This window comes from Delphinus delphis, chromosome 9, assembly GCF_949987515.2.
Source record: "Delphinus delphis chromosome 9, mDelDel1.2, whole genome shotgun sequence".
NCBI classification, from domain to species: Eukaryota; Metazoa; Chordata; class Mammalia; order Artiodactyla; family Delphinidae; genus Delphinus; species Delphinus delphis.
This window is the reverse complement of record NC_082691.1, coordinates 53,435,315-53,458,530: the sequence shown is the minus strand read 5'-3', so window position 1 is coordinate 53,458,530 and position 23,216 is coordinate 53,435,315. Positions and strand designations below refer to the sequence as shown.

The 23,216-nt window shown below is 35.5% G+C and overlaps 1 protein-coding gene across 4 annotated transcripts; it reads left to right on the top strand.

Annotated features, from left to right (window-relative positions):
- Positions 1-198: 198 nt before the first annotated feature.
- Positions 199-20,026, top strand: GTPBP10 (GTP binding protein 10). 4 transcript variants are annotated; one of them, XM_060020571.1, is made up of 10 exons: positions 199-272; positions 2,940-3,133; positions 5,067-5,158; positions 5,584-5,728; positions 10,561-10,634; positions 12,196-12,248; positions 14,352-14,459; positions 15,020-15,097; positions 17,548-17,671; positions 19,510-20,026. In XM_060020571.1, exons 1-10 carry the CDS (start codon positions 240-242, stop codon positions 19,770-19,772), a joined length of 1,164 nt encoding a protein of 387 aa, XP_059876554.1. In that variant the 5' UTR covers positions 199-239; the 3' UTR covers positions 19,773-20,026. The 4 variants fall into 4 exon arrangements, with proteins under 4 accessions (XP_059876554.1, XP_059876557.1, XP_059876556.1 ...); XM_060020574.1 differs by lacking the exon at positions 199-272 and adding an exon at positions 358-564; XM_060020573.1 differs by lacking the exon at positions 199-272 and adding an exon at positions 358-608.
- The last annotated feature ends 3,190 nt before the right edge of the window (positions 20,027-23,216 follow it).

Sequence of the window (23,216 nt, the reverse complement as noted above, 5' to 3'; positions counted from 1 at the left end):
ATTCCCTCAGCGTTTCACTCCGCTTGCTTCTTAACACACACCACCTTCCCCTTCCCGTGGGGCACAGCAAAACGCATGCGCACGTTTCCGTGAGCGCGCGCGCCTTACGGCCGCTGAGGCTAACCTGCGGCAGCGTGCGGATACAAAATAGCAGCGGCGGGTGGTGGTGACGTTAGAAGAGCGCGCCGCACTTCGGTGCGAACAGCTTCCGCGGGAGTGAATTCTCGACCGTCGCGGGCATGGTGATCTGCAGTCGGGTGTTGCTCAGAAAGGTCCGTGATTGGTGCCCCTCAGCCTGATGTCCGACACCTGGTGCCTCTAGCCCCACCTGAGGGCTCTGGTTCTCCTTCGCCTCCATCCCTCCCCACTGTTTTCTTCCTGGGGGCCTCTTTCCTGCTTCTTTTCTACCATAGTCCTCTCCTTTTCGCCCCTCAGGGAGTCGGGCTTGGCCTGTAAGGGGTGAGAAGGGCGTGTCTAGTCTACCGGGCATGGTTAGGACGGTTGTTTGGAACAGGGTTTGAGATTTTTCAAGGGAATTGTGCGCACGTGGGATGAAGAGCTGGGGTAACTGCCTGCTGTTTATACATGCAATACGGTGTATGTGAAGTGTAGGTTTGACTTTTTCTTTTGGCTCAAATAGTGTATTTTCCTCCTTTTAAATAATAATATCCATAACTTGTTTTTACATATTTTTTCGTTGAGTGCATTGTTATTAAGAGCTTTCTAAAGACAACTTTTCATCAGTAAACGAAAATAGGTAACTGACTTGCCTTCTTGCAAGAAACTAGGTCAGCTTTTGTGCAGTGCGGGTTTTAGAATCGTTTCTGTAAAAAATTTACAGTTGCTTTTCAAATATAAAAACCTCTTTAAGATCCTTACTAGCAATGTTTTTTGAAACCTGCCGTCATCAGGTTTGGTCATTACCTTATTACTAAGGACGAGATTGAGATATTACTTTTAAGTTTGAGTTCTAAATCTATGAACCTGATAAATCTAGAGCAGTAAAAAATGTGTCACATATTGAAAGGAACTTCAAAAACAGGAGGTTTCTTTTTGTCGGAGGAAAGGCATGGTTAGTAATACCATGGTTAGTAAAGTTTTACTTTATTCAACCCTCTATTTTCCAGAAAATAGGTGGTCAGAAGAAGAGAGACTTGTGAAGGATAGTACTTGGGCATACAGGATAACTAATCTGTAAGCTAAAAAAATGAACTACTGCATTTTTTGCTGGATACGTTTTTAAATGCTAGCTGTGTAACTTTACTGCCATAACACTCACTTCCAGTCAATGTTGTTTGCAAGGGGAATCTACCTCTTCACTTACTTGTGATGCATTTCTGATCTAGCTCTACCCAGCCAAAGCATAAGTTCGTCAGCCTCCAGAGAAAAATACTCTGGCTAGCCCTTAAGTTCATGTTTTGTATATTCCTTCCACCCTTACAATACTCTGTTTCGTGATTATATTTGCATACTCGCTTTGAATCTTTGCTGTGTAACTATCCACTGCAATCTCAAGTCTAGACAGATTTATCAGAATCAGCAAAGGAGCTTTTGATAAATGTGCTGGCTTACCCTATTCTCATCCCCTCCTCCAGAGTATCAGAATGGTCAGTGGAGTGTATGCATTTTTGAAAAAAGTTCCCAGATGTTTTCGATACTTAAAACTATCCTAAATGATTAAAGATTATGAATTTAAGAAATTACTTTGTGAGGAATTTTGACAGCCCAGGGGGTTAAGACATAGGATCTTACCTGCAAGAAGTTCTTGATTTAGTGAGGGAAACAGAAATAAACCCTAAATACAGTGTATGATTTCTAGAGATCTAATAATAGCGATATAATCCAATTACTGAGAGCCCAGGAAAATCAATGGTAAGTGTTGGTTAAAGGAATTAAGAAAGACATCGGAAAATATGACATTCAGGTGGGTTTATGATAGAAAAGAACAAATGACATTGTAAGTAGATGAAAAAGCCTGAGCAGAATGCCATGGAGAAGTGACAGTATATTGTGTAGCATAGAGCAAAGAGAGGAAGAGGATATAGGAGGGGTTGAATGAATGGAAATGAAATGTGAAGGGTAGGTTAAGAGATTTGAATATAGCATTGAGAATTTTAGACTTTATTTCATAAACAGCAAAAAACCATGAATGGTTTTTGAGTAAGGGAGAAACATGTTGAGAGATCAGATCCATTGTCAGAAAAATCGCTCAGGCAGTGAGACAGAGGATGTGTTGAGGAAGGAATGACTAGACATTGAAAGACCAGTTAGGAGCTAATGTAATGATCAAGATACTAGGGTAGTTAGTTGTGCCAAAAAAGGAAAGATAGTAGGGCTTCGGGAAGAGAAGCAGGTATAGTCTAAGATCCCCATGTGTGGTCTCAGTGAGTAGATAAACTATCGTTTCATTATTTGTGAGAACATTGGAGGAACAGAATTTACCTAGGGAAAAGTTTGGTTTTGTTATATAACATGTATTTAGGTGACTATTATCCTTTCAATACCTAAGAAGTTATATATTTGAGGGGTTTCAAATATAAGTTAAATACTGATCTCGTTCTCAGTTGCTTTAGACTATTAAGCTCACGTCTGGTGGAGATGTTCAACTAACTGGGATAGAGAATATCTCACCTAGGTGATAGTTACTGGTACAAACTGAGATCACCCAGGGGAGAAAGTCTAGAATGAAAAGTGGGCCAGTGTCAGAGACCTTCAGGATTGGAAGGACAACAATTGAATGTGAAAAACAGGGTCTTAAGAGAATTAATCTAATGGGAAAGTGAGGTCAGACAGGAGGTAAACTAAGAAAAGACAATAAATGTGGCATACGGAAAGCCATTTTTTTTTTTTTAGGAGTTTTAGTGGCAACAAAGAACTAGAAAGGAATTCAAAATTGGTAAGCACATGTGGTATACAAATGTCCTCTTTCTCTTTTTAAGTATGGAGACTTCATTGATAACCTGAGACTCTTCACCAAGGGAGGAAGTGGTGGAATGGGCTACCCTCGCTTAGGGGGAGAAGGTGGAAAAGGTGGTGACGTCTGGGTTGTAGCCCATAACAAAATGACTTTAAAACAACTTAAAGATAAATATCCTCAGAAACGGTTTGTGGCTGGAGAAGGAGCAAACAGTCGGTAAGTATTTAACTGAATGGTTTTGTATGAAATTAATTGCCCCCGGAAGAAGAAAAAAAAGTTGAGATAAAAATTTAATTGGTAATTTGAAGTAAATAATATCCTGGATTTGTAACTGAGCAAAAATCTACTATTTTTGTCTCTAGTAAATATAAAAGATAGGTACTATGGAATGTTTTGACGTTTTTAAACTTTTTATCCTTTTCTTCTCCCAGTGTCTGTTTATATTCTTTTATACTTCCTTTGTAGAACCAGAAAATGATCTGAATCTCCACTGTTTTCTTCTAAAATTATCTTTGACAGTCTTTAGGAAACTTTCTAGAATCTTAACTGGCTACTCCACCCCACTGCCACCCATAGTTCTGCCAGCATCTTGTAGGCAGTACTTAAAATTTAGAGCCTGTTTGCTGCTACATCTCTTGAATGTTTTCCTTTTGACTCTGTTTTGATTTTCTCTCTGACAGCAAAATCTTCCCTTTGTTTTTTGTTAATGTTTGCTATTTTCTGTGGAACATATTATGTTGGCCTCAAAATATGAGAAGAATTTTTTCTTTCATTGTAAAGAAAACGAAGAAAAAAAATTCTTAAAGCTTCCATCAAAATGCAGTCTGTGGTTCCTCAGGCCTCTGTCATTCTGTTGTTCCTTAGGAGGTGTTGGTATAAAAGTTAGGCTTTCTGTTCCTTTTTTCTTTCCCCTTCCCAAGGAAGTGTTTGGGTATATTTTTTTGTCACAGTCGTAGAGGATGGAATGTGTCACTTGCTTGGGGGATGAGTGTAAGCAAAGGATAGAGCCTGGATATAGGCTAAACACCCTGTAACACAGGGTGAGGAATGCCCCCAACAACAACAACAAATTATCCTGCCCCAAATATCTAGTAGCATCCTCTGCTGGTAAAGGAATCCTTAGAGAAACCCCTTACATTTCTTTTGAGCATTTTTGTTTATGAATAGTCTTTACAGGGCAAATTTTGAGAGCCCTATATTAGAATTCAGTAATCAAAGCTTTAAGATCAGAATGTTGTTTTATTATTTTGATGTTACCGGTAGAAAATAACTACAGTTTATATCCTAAAGTAAAATTTTTCATCATTTTATAATTTCTTTTGAAAATTAAGGTTGCTGTGATTCCAACCTTATTCTGTGTTTAGATAAGTGGTATGCTAAAGATGGTGTATAACGTTTAAATGTTAAGAAAGATTTAAATAGAACAGTTACTGCGATTGTGTGTTGGAATTTTTAGAATGTAGAGGCTTAAATCTAAAGGATCAATAGGAGCCAATTGGATGAAGGGGAGGAAAAAGCATTACAGGAAAGATATATTGGAAATAACATAAATTATTTTGTCATTCATCTATTTAGGTATTGTGTTTTTTTTTACTGTTATTGTCACAATGCAGTACACATCCTTGTGTATATAATAGTTTACATGGTGGTTCAATTTTTTTTTTTTTAGGATAAATTCCCAGAAGTGGAATTACTAGTTAGAAGCTTGTACCACTTTATCCTCTCTTGAGCAGTTTAAGAATCGCCATATGAGCCTCCTATAATTAAAGTACTCTCATTTCAGGTCATTTTTTAAAAAGCCTTGTTATTCACTGGATTTTCCATTTTTTTTCTAGTTTATTCATGTTGCAATGATCTCTTCCTTTCAAACGTACAATATTTTAGTTCATTATGAGTTAAAATGACTTTTGGTAGTTAGCTTAGTAACTTAAATCATTACTTAATATTATTTTTATTGAGATACAGTAGTCTAAAATGCAAATAAATAAATAGGGATAATTTTGTTTTTTCTCCATTATTTGGCCATTTAACATCTGCATTATAAGAATTGGTTGCTAGTCTTCTTTGTATACCATTGTATTTGCTTGAAACATCAACCATTTAATCTAGCAGATTTTCTTTATGTTAATTTAGCTCTATTTTTTTATAGAGTTAGTGCACTGAAAGGCTCCAAAGGAAAAGACTGTGAAATTCCTGTACCTTTGGGTATTTCAATAACTGATGAAAATGGTAAAATTATAGGTAAGTGTATTGTAGATTCTAAGGTTGTGAAAAATGTGCACGTTTTCTAAAATTGAGATCTGTGGGGAATAGCACCTCTTAAGTTTCAGGATTTTTTTTAAACATTAAGTATTTTAGCTGCTAGTTTATAAAACAGCTTTTAAAAACATTATATAACAGTTCAGAATTAGCTGCTAGATTTAAAATTATTTTAAAGATGTAAGAGTATTTACTGGGTTTTAAAACAAATAACTAGCATTTTTTTCAACCACTTGCAAAAGTGTTTTCTTGGAGTCAGATTTTTAATAGAAACTTGATGCTATCGTTTAGCCCTTTAGATTTGTAAACTGGAATTTCCTGGCATCTGTTTCTGAAAGAAAAATGTCGTTAGTGATTAGCTCCACTTACTAATCTTTGCTTTAAGTATCTTTATCTCTCTTTTTAAGGAGAACTCAATAAAGAGAAAGACAGAATTTTGGTAGCTGAAGGAGGTCTTGGTGGTAAATTACTTACAAATTTCTTACCATTGAAAGGCCAGAAACGAGTAATTCACCTTGATCTAAAACTTATAGCTGATATAGGCTTGGTAGGGTAAGTATCATTCATATTTTTATTTTTATACTTTCAGAGAGATAGTTCATGAATAGGAAGTAAATATAAATGTTAATTTGGGGCTAGCATTATTTCTAGTTCATGGAATTTGTGTATTGTTTGTGTACTTTAAGAAAATGCTGCTTAAAAAAAAAAAGAATATGCTGCTAATATTGCCAACATAGAGTTTCATAGTCACTATTCATTTGTCGAAGATCATAGCAATTGAATAGGGCAGTGGAAATGTTAGAAAATAAATAAACACAGAAAAGTCAATCAAATACAAAAGAATGTTACCAACTATTAAAGAATAAAATTAGAAATCCAAACAAGCCACATATTAAAAAGTGTATGGAAGGAAATAAAAAGTAGGGGAAAAATGACCAAGATATTCTTACAAGTCTTAATAGAGGTATTGAAGTATCATTAATCAGATGGCTAAAGGCCGGTACAGATGATCTCAACCATCAACTTTACACACTATTGAGCACTAAGCTGGATCTTGCTATGACCGTTTCCCTATCCTTCACTCTCTGTTTAGGAGCTGTCCATTCTCAGTGCTGCACACCTTCCAATGTTCTCCTCTTCCACCAGCCTCCATTCTTTCATCAAACAATGCTACTTAGCTATAGGGTTTGCAGTGCTGGCACATAAATGGAGGGAGATAAATAGCAAGATAGAAAGTAGATAAAGGAAGGGAAAACTTCAGCTTTGCATGTCTCCTCTCCCTCTCTGTCTTCCTCTCCCAAGTCCCACTATAGCATTACACAATAGTCAGATGGAAGGCCTTGGGAAAAGGGAGGGGAAACGGCCGCTCTACTCCAGCTGCCAGTTCCATGCCTTGCTTTTCCATAGCTTCTTTCTAAGCTCTTTCATCTTCCTCTTCCCGCATCTCACTGCTTCTTTACCACACTCTTCACTCTGAATCCCTCACCTCTTTCCATGCCTGTTTAGGTCTTACTAGCAGTGGCTTAGAGTTCACAGAGGCCTCATTCCTGCTGAAATTGTAACAGAGAAAGATGTGATCCTGGCATTTAAGCTTGCCATTCACATTTAATATTTTCAATGAAACATAGTTATGAGGGTTATGAGTCATAGGTTCTGTAATAATATATATTTTTAGGAACATTATGGACTTAATAGGGTTTTGTGGATAAGACTGAGAATCCAGCCATTCACTTTCTTATTTTGTAGGAAAATGTGTTTCAGGTTCCATAGAGACACCTTTACAGCCTAAGAAGAACATAGCAAGGCTGAGTAGTGAATAGAAGTGGGATGGCGATGGCAGACTCAAGTGAGACTGTTTGGGTTAGAATCTCAAATCCTCTGGAGGCTGGCTGGATGGTTTTGGATACAGTCTCTCTAAAGCCTTTTTTTTTTTTTTTCTCATCTTTAATAGTGGATGGCAGTAGTTCTCACCTTAAAATGTTATTGCTGAGTAAGATATTGCATTTGCAGCATAATACATGCCTTGGATTTATGAATGCTCAATGAATGAATGGTAGCTGGTATCATCATCATTGCCAACTTATTGGAGACCACATATAGTGATACACTAAGCTTTTCAGAAGTGGACTTGATATTAGTCAATAGCAAGCATCATGATTCTAGAGCACAATGTTTAACATGTATGCTACTGCTTTTAAATTAGGTAACTATTCTTAAAAAGTTGCTAATGTGAATACCAGCATAAGCAGATGTCCTTTTAGCCGGTTTCAGGAATGAACTGAACATTAGAAGAAAGATATCATATAACTAATACACTTGTACTGCTGTTTTCAAATCTGGTCTTTGCATAGGTTGGATTTCAGCCTCTAAAATTTTCGTTAGGTACTTGTCAATAAAAATCTCAGGTATCTGTTTTTCACCTGGTAGCTTCCTTTTTCTTCTTATATTTTGATATCTTTGGAAATAGTTGCTTGCATTTTTCTGTGTTTAATCATTGTTATGAAAATATGAGGATATTAGAAAGAAATAAGCAAGTCCAACTAATGATAATCATGGCAAAAATGATTGCAATTTGCTTTTCAAAAAATTACAAGAGCCTAAGTGTAACAGGATATAAGAAAATACTGTATTTCTAGGGGAAACGAGTCATTAAGAAATCTCACATAGTTTTATTCTAAATTTTATTATAGAAATATTTTAATGAGAAAAATTGTTTAAAGATCTCCATTAAGAGCATATACATTTTTATAGAATTCCAAATTAATATTTGTAAAATATTGCACCATTATTCCAAATGAAAATGTGGCAGAGTTTTGAAAAATCTTGATTTGAATGAAAACTGTGAAGACAGGGATCACGTCTGTCTTATTGATTGCTATATTTCTCCTGCCTAGTATATTGCCTGGCCCAAGGCAGTGCTCAATAAATATTTGTTGGATAATTTTTTTAAATTGAGATATAATTGACATATAACATTATATAAGTTTCAGGTGTACAGTGTAATGATTTGACATTTGTATATGTTGCAGAATGATCACCACCATAAATCTAGTTAACATCTGACACCATGTATAGTTACAAATTTTTTTTCTTGTGATGAGAACTTTTAAGATTTACTGTCTTAGCAACTTTAAAATATACAATATTATATTATTATTATTATTTTTTTCCAGTACACGGGCCTCTCACTGTTGTGGCCTCTCCCGTTGCGGAACACAGGCTCTGGACGCGCAGGCTCAGCGGCCATGGCTCACGGGCCCAGCCGCTCCGCGGCATGTGGGATCTTCCCGGACCGGGGCATGAACCCGTGTCCCCTGAATCGGCAGGCGGACTCTCAACCACTGTGCCACCAGGGAAGACCTACAATATTGTATTATTAACTATAATCACCATGCTGTACATTATATCCCCATGATATTTTTTTTACAACTAGATTTTTTTTTTTTTTTTTTTTTGGCCACACAATGTGGCTTGCGGGATCTTAGTTCCCCAAACAGGGATCGAACCCAAGCCCTCAGCAGTGGAAGTGCAAACTCCTAGCCATTGGCCTGCCAGGAAATTCCCCACAACTGGATTTTTTTTTTATCTTTTCACCACCTTTGCCCACTTTGTAACCCTCTCCCCCCACCGCTGACACACACACACACACACACACACACACACACACACACACACACGCATATTTTCTGTATGCATTCATCCATTGATGGACACTTAGATTGCTTTCACATCTTGGTTGTTGTAAATAATGCTGCAGTAAACATGAGGTGCATATATCTTTTTGAGTTAGTGTCTTTTTTTATTTTTTTTGGATAAACATCCAGAAGTGTAATTGCTGGATCATATGGTAGTTCTATTTTTAATTTTTTGAGGAACCTCCATACTGTTTTCCATAGTGGCTGCACCAATTTACATTCCCATTGGTTGAATAAATTTAATGAAAATATCTGAATGAAATTTAGGAAATCATCTCTTAAGTGGCTCCCATTCCTAGTACTTTCTTTCATCCATTGTGGGCCTTTCTTGAGGGATATTTAGCAATAAAATCAAGGCCTTTAAAACAGTCGTGTAGTTTAATCTAGTATTTCCTTATCTAGAAATTTACCTCAAGAAAGAAATTAAAGGTATATGTAAAGGTTCACTTCAGCGTTTAAAGTTTTTTTAAAAAAGCTTGACAGGGCTTCCCTGGTGGCGCAGTGGTTGAGAGTCTGCCTGCTAATGCAGGGGACACGGGTTTGTGCCCCAGTCCGGGAAGATCCCACATGCCACGGAGCGGCTGGGCCCGTGAGCCGTGGCCGCTGAGCCTGCGCTTCTGGAGCACTCAACGGGAGAGGCCACAACAGTGAGAGGCCCGCATACTGCAAAAAAAAAAAAAAGCTTGACAAATAATTAGTGCTCATTTGCAGAAAGAAAAAAAAGAGTTGAATGTTAAAATCGCACCATTTGATGTTAAGGTGACTTAACATTGGTGTATGTCTTTCTAGCTGTATGCGTATTTTTTGCAGAGTTATTTATAACAGTAAAAAATTTGAGACCACCTAAATGCCTAACAATAAGAAATTAGTTAAGTAAATTGCACTACACCCTTGAACTGCATTCACCTTATATAATTCAGTTTAAAAGGAGGCCGACCAGCTGTGAATAGTCTTTCAGCAAAAAAAGGAATCAAAGCTGAATCTGATCAAGGCTTCATATCTACCAATTTATAGGAGCATGTTAACTGACATCATGGGCATCAGCAGAAAAATCCAGACTATGGCAAAGAAGCTACAGGACAAATGGCCCAGTTTCTTTAAAAATAAAATTGCAAAGGGGAAAAACCTGGAGAGGGAGCCTGTACCAAAAGAAATTTAAAAGGCACATCAACCAACTGTAATATGCAGACCTTATTTGGGTCTCTGTTTAAAGAAACCAACTTTACAAAAATTATTAAGAATGTATTAATATTTGTTTAAGCTAGGTGATGGCTAAATAGGATTCATTACTTTGCTAGTGAAATGTCCATATAAAATGTTTGTTTTAAAAAATACAAAAAACAATATATGAAATATTTTGTCAGTATTTGGCTAGAGATAGTGAATTGCAGGTATTTTTATTAGTTTCTTTATGTTTTTTTATGATTTACAAGCTGTTTTTTTTTAACATTATTTGATTTACTGTCAATACTGAAACATCCTTAGTGTTCACCATAAATTTATCTTTACCTTTTCTATAAGTATATTTTGTTCCTCAAGTTTTTCAAGATTATTTTAAATTTATAGTCTACTTTTAATCCCAGCAATATTCAAGAAGTCTGCATCTTGAAATGTTAGGAATTCAGAGATAAGCAAGTATTTATAATGCTGATATTTGTTGTAATGTATAAATTTATTTTCTTGTTTCAGATTCCCAAATGCTGGAAAATCCTCTTTGCTAAGTAAGATTTCTCATGCAAAACCTGCAATTGCAGATTATGCATGTAAGTATAATTTGCTTTGTTTTTTTAATGTGTAGAGGCAAATTTTTAAAGACTAATCTTTCTTTGAATGTGAAAAAAATGATAACTGGGGTAACCTTAGTTTGAAAACTCTTGGCAGACAGAGTACATGTATTTCCCATTAATCTTTGAAACCTTTATAGCTCTCAGCAAAGTTCCTAGTACTGCTAATTAGACACTTTGTTGCATTTATTTGTCTATTGTATAATCATTATTCAGTTTAGTTAACAATTTTATGAGCACCTACCCTTTATCAAACACTGTGATAAATGCTACGAAGGCAGAGATCAATTCTTTCATTCATTTAGCAAATAATTATTTCTAGGAACTATCAATAACAATAAATTCTGGAGTTACAAAGGCTGGTAAGCAGAAGTGAATACTTCTTTTGTTTTGATTTTTATTGAACTTACAGACAAGTGGGGGAAGGCACATATCTCACTAATGAATATAAGAGAATATAATATGGTTCTATGAAAGAGTGTAGGTGACTGCTTTAGATTTCTTTGGGGAAGTGTGATGGTGGGGCTGAGATATGAGCAATAAATATGAGTTAATTGGTGACAGACAATGGAGGTGAGAGTCTTTCAGTCAAAGGAAATAGCATGTACACAAAGACTCTGTGGTGGCAGGGAGTAGATTTGTTTGTCTAGAGAACATGTAGTAAGGGGAAGAGGGAATCAAGATGAGGCTAGAGATGCAGGTGGAGACCTGTGATATAGGCCATATAGTCTGTATTTGATCTCTGTGGCTTAAGAGCAGTTGATAGCTTTTTAACAAGGGAAAACAGTGATTAGATATGCTTTTCAAAAAAGATCTATTGGCGTGTAATGTAGAACATGGATTGGTGTGGGACATAAATGGATCTGGAAAGAACAGTTAGTAGAACTGGCTATTGCAGTAGCTGGATGAGATATAATGGAAGCTTAGACTAAGAGTAGTGAATGAATATGATAGGATCTTTACCATCATTAAACAAAATGGCACAGAATGACATTAACATGGAAAATAAAATTAAACCATTCTAAAATTGATAAAGTAGAGTTAATTTTGTACTAACTGCTATAAATCACATGGCCAATATTTATTGTTACAATACAGGGGATTCTTGAGAAGGAAAGAAGACGAAAAGCAAAAAGTCCTAGGAAGGAGGCTAGGGCAGGATTGATGAAGCGTGAGGATAACTAAATGAGAAAGGACCATAGAGAGATTTCACCCACAGCCCAAGTGATAGAAACCTAAATTCTGCCCCCACCCTCAGCACCTTTACCATGCTCCTTAAAGTTTGAGACAGGGACTTTGAGGCCCACTAATTAAATTACACCTGTGCTTTCGAAGATTATAAAAATCTATATTTTGTCCTTTTCCAAGTATATGATAAATAGCAAAGATAATTATACCTTTAATTTCAACAAATGAGAACATAATCTGAATTAGGTTGTTCACAGAAACGAAATATTATTTATTTTATACATGACGCTAAGACAATTTTGAGAGTATAAACCTGTATTCTAGCCTCAATTTATTATTGTTTTTCTTTTAGTTACAACATTAAAGCCTGAACTCGGAAAAATTATGTATAATGATTTCAAACAGGTGGGTATTTTTAAAATAAGACACTTGGTTAGTAATGAAAGTACTTGCCTTAGTGCTTAGATTTTATAATATTTGGGAGTTTCTGTGGTGTTAGGGGGAAGCAGTAGCAGGATTTTGTTTTTGATAAGTGAAACCATGATCAAATCAATTCTGCTGACCACAATCAGAGTAAAAATATTGTATTAGAATATAATTTCTTCTTCTTCTAAAGTTTGGGTCTAGTTTGTCGTTACAACATTTATTGTATCTTAATTGCCTTAATCAGTTTGTCCTCATTGCAAGTCCATATTTTACTGCCATATTTGATTATTGATTTTCATTTCCTAAAAACATTTTCTAAAGTTCATGGATGTAATTTTACTCCAACTTACTGTTTAAAAAAAATTTTTTTTTAATTGAATGGGATCCTCGTCTTAACTAGCTATTAAAATTTATTTTTCCCTGCTACGGAAGAACTTTTGAATAATTAGAATAAAAACAAATTAAAAAGGAAAGTAACAAAATTTTAAAAATGTTTAATGTATGATCAGCAGGTGCATCCCTTGGTATTTACCCAAATAAACTGAAAACTTATGTCCACTCAAAAGCCGCACACGGATGTTTGCAGCAGCTTTGTTCATAATTGCCAAAACTTGGAAACAACCAAGATGTCCTTCAGTAGGTGAATGGATAAATAAACTGTGTACATCTCAATAATGGAATGTCATTCACACTAAAAAGAAATGAGCCATCAAGGCATGAAAGGACACAAAGGAACCTCCAATGTGTATTACTAAGTGAAAGAAGCCAATCTGTAAAGGCTACATACTGTATGATTTCAACTATATGTCATTCTGGAAAAAGGCAATACTATGGAAATAGCAGAAAGGTCAACGGTTGCCAAGGATTAGGAGGAAAGAAAGGTTGAACAAGCAGCACACAGGATTTTTAGGGCAGAGAAACTATTCTGTATGATACTAGATACATGTCATACATTTGTCAAAACCCATGGAATGTGTAAAACCAAGGGTGAACCCTAATGTAAAGTATGGGCTTAAAGTGATGATGTATCAGTATACTTTCATATAATCCATTGACATAATTCAAAAGACATAGAAGATGTATATTTATAATAGTGGTATAAGAGTAAAAATTTTTTAAAACTTCGACAATTATATAGAATGTTAAATAATAATTAAAATTATAAGTACAGGATAATATGAATTTAGAGAACAATATTTAGAGGAAAAGACAATATTATTGGTAATTTTTAAGGGAAATCAGTAGAAAACCTCTGAAGAGAATTTCAGGACATGAGACCTACATGTACATTGCTTTGTCACATAGCTCCAACTTTCTTGAAAACTGAAATTTTTAACCACACAGGCAGTATGTGTAGAGCAGTGTTTCTCATCCCTTACTGTACATCAGAATCATCTGGGTAGCTTAAGAACAACAATGATAAATGAAGCTTGGGCCCCAGTGATTTGAAACCAAACCCCTTGGGGATAGGGCTTGAGCATCTGTAGTTTAGAAAAGTTTCTTAGATAATTATGATGTGCAGTGAGGTTTGAAAACCACAAGAGTAGAATAATGGTTAGTAACTCTTATAACCTCCAAAAGGAGTATAGTAACACTATTTCCCTTACTTTTTAAGAGTGGTTAATAGTTCTGGTAGAATATGAACAATAAAGAAACAATGGTACCAAATAACCATTTACATATAGAATAAAACTTAAAACTACAGAGCTATACTAAGTCAATGTCTTCTGAATTAATATCCTTGTATATTTTTAAGAATTTAGAAAATTGAAATTCTTTGAAAAGTTCATACTGAACAATATAATTTATGGAATTCTAAAGCGAATTTATGTGATTAGTAAATGTTAAACTAAGCCATAAAATTCCTAGATTGTTAAAGTAAAAAATGGGACTAATTTCTGATAACAAAGGACTTTGATTCTTAATACATTTATTTTGTTATAAAGGTATCCTGACTTTATAGAGATGCAGTGGTAATCACAAATTAAGAACTGTTTATAATTGAAATATCATGAAAATTGTTGGATGTAATTGTGGTTTTCATTTTTTTTTTTATTATCATACCATTTAATTTTGTGTTAGATATCAGTAGCTGATCTTCCTGGTTTAATAGAAGGAGCACACATGAACAAAGGAATGGGCCACAAATTCCTCAAGCATATAGAAAGAACTAAACAACTACTTTTTGTTGTAAGTCATATGCATATCAATGTAATGTTTAAATGAATGTGAGAACCAGTGAATTTAGTTTTCCTAGAAATTTTTTATAATAATAACATTTAAAGATAAAGTAGCATCATATACTATTCCACTAAATCTATTTAGATAGGGGTCAGATACAGTTAGTAATCTTTATTTATAATATGGGGATGGAAGTGGCATTGTTTCCTATGTCAGATTAAAGTTTCGCCATACTTGTCAGGTTTAATTCATTAAGATTTTCAATATACTACTAAATTATATAGGATCAATTTCCTACTTCATTTCTGGTGTTCAGTTATATATGAGATTGTCTGTATTGATATAAATTGTTTAATCTGTACTAGTTTCTCATTAATGATTGTGGTTTTATCAGAATAATTATAATTATCTTAAAACATCAGTTTCTCTCATTTCGAATTACTAAATTACCAGTAGAGTATAAATTGAGAAATTATTTTTAGCTTGAGCAAGTAAAACATTTCAAAACAGAATTGTATAGCTGTTGTTCTTATGTTAAAAGCAGACTTTTTCCCTTTTTATTTTTTTAGGTTGATGTTTCTGGATTTCAGCTTTCTTCCCAAACTCAGTACAGAACTGCCTTTGAAACCATACTACTGCTTTCAAAAGTAGGTTTTCTGTTTTATATCTGGTCTAATACGTAGGCACATAGGACTGTATGGGATAACGTATGATAATTCGAATAAATATATAGTCTGCCTCTACCTTTTTTTTTTTTTTTTTTGCGGTATGCGGGCCTCTCACTGTTGTGGCCTCTCCCGTTGCGGAGCACAGGCTCCGGATGCACAGGCTCAGCGGCCATGGCTCACGGGCCCAGCTGCTCTGCGGCATGTGGGATCTTCCCGGACCGGGGCACGAACCCGTGTCCCCTGAATCGGGAGGCAGACTCTCAACCACTGCGCCACCGGGGAAGCCCTGCCTCTACTTTTTAAAGCTGTGATGTTAATTAAAAAATTATCTAAACTTGCTGTCTCCAGTTTTGCGATGTTTACCTGTTCCTCAAACTGTTGTAATCATTAAAACCTTCCTTGATTCCAAATCCCTGTTACATACTTCTCAAACTGTATCTTGCTTAACTTTTATTCCTACTTCTTAGACTATTTCTCAGCCTACTTTTTAGGTTCTCTGATACTCAGATATTTTACTATGTTTTAGATCAGCTGCCTTTTGGACATCTTTGATTGGATGTCCCATTAACTTCTCAAACGTAATATGTATAGAACTGAACTCCTTTTTTTTTTTTTTTTTTTTTTTTTAATTCTCCAGCCTCCCCCAGAACTTTACTGAATATGTAAGCCAGAAACCTCGGTGGTAGTGATTCTATCTTTCTTACCACCTGTATCAAGCCCTGACAGTTTTATATCCTAAATTTCTCTGAAATGCAACTACTTGTCTTCACCCACACTGTTATAATCATCAACCCCTCTTACTAGAATGTTCTAAGTCCCTCCAGCTTGTCTCCCTGCTTCCAGTCTTAGTTCTCTCCAGGCCATGTTTTATATCACAGCTAGAGTGATCTTTGTTAAAGAACCAAGCAAATGTTTGTTCCCTGCTTAAAACACTTTGATGGTCTCCCATTGCTGTTAGGTTAAGTCTAACATGAACATGGTTTACGAGGTCTGGCAAGGTTGGGTTCTTACCAAGCACTGTATCTCTATTGTTCTCCTCCCTCCCCCCACCCCGGCCACACCCCATACATTCTATATCCAGCCAATGATTTCTCTCTAACACAACATGATGTTGTTTATCTTCAGGACTTTTATATCCTATTTCATTTGCTACTTTTTGCCTGTTATTGATAACACTGCTGTGAACATTTGTGTGCAGGTTTTTGTGTGGATATGTTTTCATTTCTCTTGGGTATATACCTAGGAGTGGAGTTGCTGGATAACATGGTTATTCTATGTTTAACATTTTGGGGAACTGCCAAACTGTTTTCCAGAGTGACTGCAGCATTATACCATTTTACAATCTTACTAGCAATGTATGAAGTTTCCAATTTTTCCACTTTAATGTCAACACTCATTATTGTCTTTTTCTTTTATCCTTCCTAGTAGGGATGAAGTGGTATTTCATTGTGGTTGTGGTTGTGATTTGCAGTTCTTTTTTTTTTCTTTTTTTTTTGCGGTACGCGGGCCTCTCACTGTTGTGGCCTCTCCCGTTGTGGAGCACAGGCTCTGGACACGCAGGCCCAGCGGCCATGGCTCACGGGCCCAGCCGCTCCACGGCATGTGGGATCCTCCCGGTCCGGAGCACGAACCCGCATCCCCTGCATCGGCAGGCGGACTCTCAACCACTGCGCCTCCAGGGAAGCCCTGCATTTCTTTAATGAGAAATGATGTTGAGAAATGTGACTAATGATGTTGAGCATCTTTTTATGTGCTCATTAGGCATTTGTATGTCTTTGGAGAAATATCTATTCACATTCTTTGCCCAATTTTAAAATGGGTTGTCTTCTAATTGTTGAGTTGTAGGAGATCTTTATAATTTAGATACAAATCCCTTATCAGATATATGATTTGCAAATATTTTCTCCTATTCTTTCAGTTGTCTTTTCACTTTCCTTAGGTTGTCTTTTGAAGTACAGAATTTTAAATTTTAATGAAGTCCCCTTTGTTTATTTTTTCTTTTGCTCATGCTTTTTGTCAGATATACGAAACCACTGCGTAATCCATAGTCACAAAGATTTACTTCTAAGCATACTTAACTTTTTCCAAGAATAATACAGGTATAGCATTAAGCTGTCACTATCTAGTTCTGAATTTTATTTATGTGCTTACTAGACGTCCAGATATCTGTATTTGGCTCTAGGCACAAAATCACAACTGTCTCTAGGATGTCATATGAGCTAAAATGTATTAACATATGACTTAACTAGTAAGCATTTTCTGCATTTCCTTTGTTAATTAGTTTTGTGGTTATTGGGACTTACTGCATTTCAGAGGTGAGAATGGGCCCTAGATTACCCAGGCCTATAAAGTAAAGAAAGACATTACCAAATAGGTCATTTATATAGATATTTTAATAAAATTATTTGGTTTTTCTCTTTGGCTTAAAGGAGTTGGAGTTGTACAGAGAGGAACTTCAGACAAAACCTGCGCTCCTGGCAGTTAATAAAATGGACTTGCCAGATGCCCAAGATAAATTCCATGTACTGATGAACCAACTCCAGAATCCTAAAGGTAAACCCATTCATTCATTTAGTGCCAATTTAATGAATACCTGCTATTTGCAGAGAGTGCTAGGTACTATAATCAGTGGAAAAGAAAACTGAAAGTTGCTACTCTTAAAAAAAAAGTATGTTTGAAGAAAGAACACATACCATATGAAACTTCTAAATAACACTGTAAAAAATAATACCCCATTTCAGAATGTGTGATATGGACAATAAGTTAGAGGAGACAGAAGGAAAGAAAGATTAATTTGAGCTGAAAATGTCAGGCATCATCAAGAAGTAAAACTTAAAGTGGGCTCTTAAAGAGTTAATGGAATTTGGATCAGAAGAGAATAGTCAGCATCTACCTATGAAGTCTGTTAACATATTTCACCAGTTCTAGAACTTCATTCCCCTAGTACATCATGAATTTTAAAACAGAGCTAGTAGTTCTAAAAAGAGGTATGTATCTTTGCAGTGCCAGGTCTGTAGATCTCCAAAGAGTACTAATCTTCTAAAAAGAACTTGAGTCACTATGTATGTGTGGTACAGAATAATAGATGCTGTTACTCCAAAAGGATTTGTTTGAAATTTGTTCCTAAATGGACCATTATGTGTAAAGAAGTTTAAAGGGATTCTCCATAGTTTTGAGTATTGACCTTTGCAGAACAGTCTCTATCGTACAGTGATGACGCTTTCATTTTTCTGAGTCTAGTAGAGGACCTTTTGCACAAATGAGGAAAGTAGGGTGGAAGGTAAGTAGTTAACATGTTTTTAAATAGACCTAATCTCTCTTTTTATCCTTGGGATAAAAATTGGGGAAACTAAATTATAATGTACTAGGACTACCAGGCAGCACCAGAAGATCCTCTCTCCCCTCTCAAAATCTACCCCACAGCCCGTATAATTTATATATTGGGCTGTCCTTGAGTTAATAAGTTACTTTGGGATATAAATATTCTCTGGAATATTTATAAATAAACCTTTATTCCTTAATGTCATTTGCTTTATGAGGTCATTAGATCTATTTGCTGGCTGGTCTTGCAGAAAAGGGAACTTTCAGAGGAGGTACCACAAGGGAGGGTAATTCAGGAGTGTGCGGCTATTTTGGACCATCATAAAACAATGTAGTCCCCTCAGTGATAATTCCTGAGTTAGCCTCTCAGACTTCCTTGGGGGTAAATGAATCTCAGAATCCAAGCTCTGTGTTTGTTTGGCTAACCTCTTTTAGGCAGCCTTTCCAGTTCATGTCAGTGTTGATCCATCCCATCATTATGGCATCCCTACTTCTGTTGCCTTGGTGGCAGGGAAGAACGAAAAGTTATATAATGGCTGTCAGCCCCTGTGGGGTGATAGATTGGATTCATCTAAAATGATGACTTGAACTCCTTGAACTCTTTTCAATTTTAGTATGGCTCATAGCACCAGTGATGATAAGCCATTAGGAAAATTAAAGGCCACCTGTGTGCTGAAGCAAGCTAGAATATCCCAAATCACAAATGATGTTATGTTATAGGAAAGTTCTTTCAGAAAATCTATGTTCTCTTACTTTATTGAACCGCCCCAAAACAAAATTTATTGCTTCTGTAAGTAAATCATCTTCTGTGATTCATCTTTTACTTACACTTAATTTTGTTTAAAATATATTCATGCAACAAATATTTATTAAGTACCTGTCATGTGCCAAGAACCTTACCATTGTCACTAGTAAAAACCAAAGGTTCTGAGACCTTATTAGAGAAGGAAAAAAGAAATTTAAAATGCTTAGTTTTTGGTTCACTGGTTCAAAAATCAAACCTCTAGCATAGTTTTGACTTACTTTCAGAGACAGTGAAAATCAGCCTAGTTTTGTGTTCTTTGTTTCAGATTTTTTGCATCTATTTGAAAAAACCATGATTCCAGAGAGGACCGTGGAGTTCCAACACATCATCCCCATCTCTGCAGTTACTGGAGAAGGAATTGGTGAACTAAAGAACTGTATAAGGAAATCCCTGGATGAACACACCAACCAGGAAAATGATGCATATCATAAGAAGCAGTTGCTTAATTTACGTATTTCCAATACAATATCTTATAGTGAGCTACCATCAAAGAATGCTGTTACTAGTGCCAGAATAGATATAACTTGAATCTGTTAAAAGTGATATTGAAATTGCATTCATTTGGAAGCTTTTACACAGACATACTTTTTAGAAGGTTAGTTGTTACTAACCTGGTGTATATGCCATCATTCAAAAACCATACTTTTTAAAGATGTTTTGTACTTAAGTCTATCAACAGTAAAAAAAAAAGTAACTGGAAAAAAAAAAAGTAACTGAGGGTTAAAAATGACAGTTTATAATTTTATGGCCAATTCACCTGTAATAAAATCCTATAATACTCCTGTACATATGTCTCTAGTGAGATCATTTTTTTAATTATATAAAGGATTCCTTATGAGCAACTAGGTTTTGTTTGTTTGTCTTTAAGTCTGTCATGTACCTGGTTCTACTAAATATATAATAGTTCTCTTTTTTGGAAAACCTCAAACCCTAAATTTGAACATATTCAGTGATAATAAAGACCATTGATAATCAGTAGATAGATCTTTGCGATTTCAGCTTTTGGAAATTTTTCTTTCTTAAGTATAAGAGTATTTTTTTTTTTTTTTTGTGGTATGCGGGCCTCTCACTGTTGTGGCCTCTCCCGTTGCGGAGCACAGGCTCCAGATGCGCAGGCTCAGCGGCCATGGCTCATGGGCCCAGCTGCTCCGTGGCATGTGGGATCTTCCCGGACCTGGGCACGAACCCATGTCCCCTGCATCAGCAGGCAGACACTCAACCACTGCGCCACCAGGGAAGCCCCAAGTATAAGAGTGTTTTTTTCTTGCTTTGGACACACTGATGTATGTCTCATTTTATTGTGTCCTAGTCGTTTCACTGTATACTTTCATATTTTAGTAAGGAGAATAAATAGGAAGTACAATATTAAACAGTATTATCCATCATCAGTATATTCTCAGGAGATTATAATTTCTAAATTTCTGCCTGACTTTCAAAAATACTTACATATTATACATTTTCTCTTAATGCATTTTATTATAAAATATACATGTTAATTGTAAAATAAAATAAAATTTAAACAGTGCAAAAGCATATAAAGTAAAAAAGAAAAGTTCCCATCTTTCTGCATCAGGCTCTCCAGTTCTCAGAGAAAACCACATGTTCTTGCAGAATTTTTTAATGCATATATCTTTTTGCCTAAATGAGTTCATTATATAAGACTTTCCAAGGTTTTTTGGTTTTTACAAAGTAGTAGCAAGTTAATGAGCTTCTAAAAATTATTCTTCAGTGCTACTTTTAAACTATTAGGAATTGTCTTGGAATTTAAGGCTAAGTGAAGCCTTAACATGTGGTTGTAAGTATTAAATAAAAATGGCACTATCATTCTACTTAAATCTCTTCTGATATGACAATGTGAGTGACTTCTTACAATTGTTATTTCACTTTTATTTGTTCTGTTTTCTATTTCCCACTCCCACCTCCCATCCCAGTCCCCAGATCACTGGCTTTTCTTGTGTTTCTTTTCATTGCACGGCTATTTATTGAGTGTCTCCCCTGTGCCAGGCACTGTGCGGGGTGCTGCATGTACAGTGTTAAGGAGAATAGACAGGACCTGCTGCCCTCATGGATCTCACGTTCAACATCAGAAGCTGCATGGGATTAGAGCACTTTACAGCAAAGGAGTAAGAGTGAGGAAAGCATTTGGAATTTGAACATCTTTACTGATCATAGTGACCATGTTTCATATTGGGTATGTTTTACATTTATAACTTGAGTGTCATTTTTCTCTTTTTCACTTCTGTTATTTCCTGAGTATGAACAAGTAGCAGTGTGATGACAATTTGATCAGGTGAATTTCTGAAGTTCTGACACCATAATCTTATTTTTTGCTGTGGCAAAGGATAGTAGATGTGTGTTGAGGACTAAGAGGAATTGTAGCTTATTTGTTGTGTCTGTATTGCCCAGGTTACTACTCCACAACTAACTGAAACATTTTATGTAACTCACTAAAATGTTCCATTATTTGTATTTTCTCCTTACCAAAAGTGTACTCTATGTACCTTTTTCTGATAGTTGATTTTTATTCTAAATGAAAGAAGAAAATCTGAATTCCTTTTTTATTTTATAAAAAATAAATTTTAAACACGTAAAGATTTATTTTGAAATAAATATTTTTTTTTTTTGAAATAAATATTTTAACTGTCATTTATTTTGTCCTTAATACTTTTTTGTTAAAAAGTATTGTTGTAGTACTGAATCCTTAATTGTATCCTTAATTGTTATAGTACTGAATGGCCAGGGTATCAATACACTGTGTTTAACAAATTTTTACCAAGTCCCAGTCATTCTTGCAGAGCTTGCTATTTCAGAGTCATTTACCATCATAAATTACAAATTTATGCTACCAGACACTGTCAAGTATCCAACTGTGAGGTTGGATCTGTGCTCTGAAGATTTCACCTATGAAAAAAAAAATTTCAGAAACCTATTGTTCTTTTTGTAATATATATCCATATTATTTATCATAGCGAAATGACCTTTTTGTAAAATAAATGTTTTCTTTTAAGTGGTAAACATGTATTATATAATCAAGGGGGAAAATCTGCTTTCATAATGGGTAAAATTAGGTCAAGGGTGTTTTATTTCAGGATTTATCCAGTTAGTTTTCCTGTAAAGTTATGTTTTCTTTTAGCTCAGTGTTCATTTGCCTTGTGAGGATAGAGGTCAGAGAAAGTTAATGAAAGCTACAGATTTGTTTTTCTTGCTAAAAGTACACAAAGATGTGATGTATTTTCCAAGTAGTTTCACAGGGTTTTTGCAAAGTTCAGATAAAATATTCAGTTAACAAAGTTAAGTTCCATCAAGAAATTTGTAATACCATTAAGGTACATTAAAAATAATGTTTCAGGGTTTCCCTGGTGGCGCAGTGGTTGAGAGTCCGCCTGCCTATGCAGAGGACACGGGTTCGTGCCCTGGTCCGGGAAGATCCCACATGCTGCGGAGCGGCTGGGCCCGTGAGCCATGGCCACTGAGCCTGCGCGTCCGGAGCCTGTGCTCTGCAACAGGAGAGGCCACAACAGTGACAGGCCCGCGTACCGCCAAAAAAAAAAAAAAAAAAAAAAAAAAAGTTTCAAAGCAACAGCATAGAAGTATACTTACAAGTTATAGCTTAAAAAACAAAATGAAAATGAAAATGAGGAATAATATAAATTGGTAAACTTTATACAAAAGACAATTTCAAAAATATGGCAACTTTACTTTGAAGTCCAAATTGTTAAGTTGGATGGTAGGTACATGAGTGTTTTGGGTTTTTTTTTAACCTTTTTGTGATCGAAAATATTTTATAATTACAAAAAAGTATTTGCCTTACAAAAGTTTATATACCTTGGGAATTAAGAGGTAAATATAGTTGATAAATATTGGCAGACAACATGCTACAATCTTTACTGCAGAGTTTAATAATGAAAAATATCTATTTTTTTTTCTTAAAGAGATATTTCAGGGAAGTGTTCTATTTATTTCCTGTTTTGT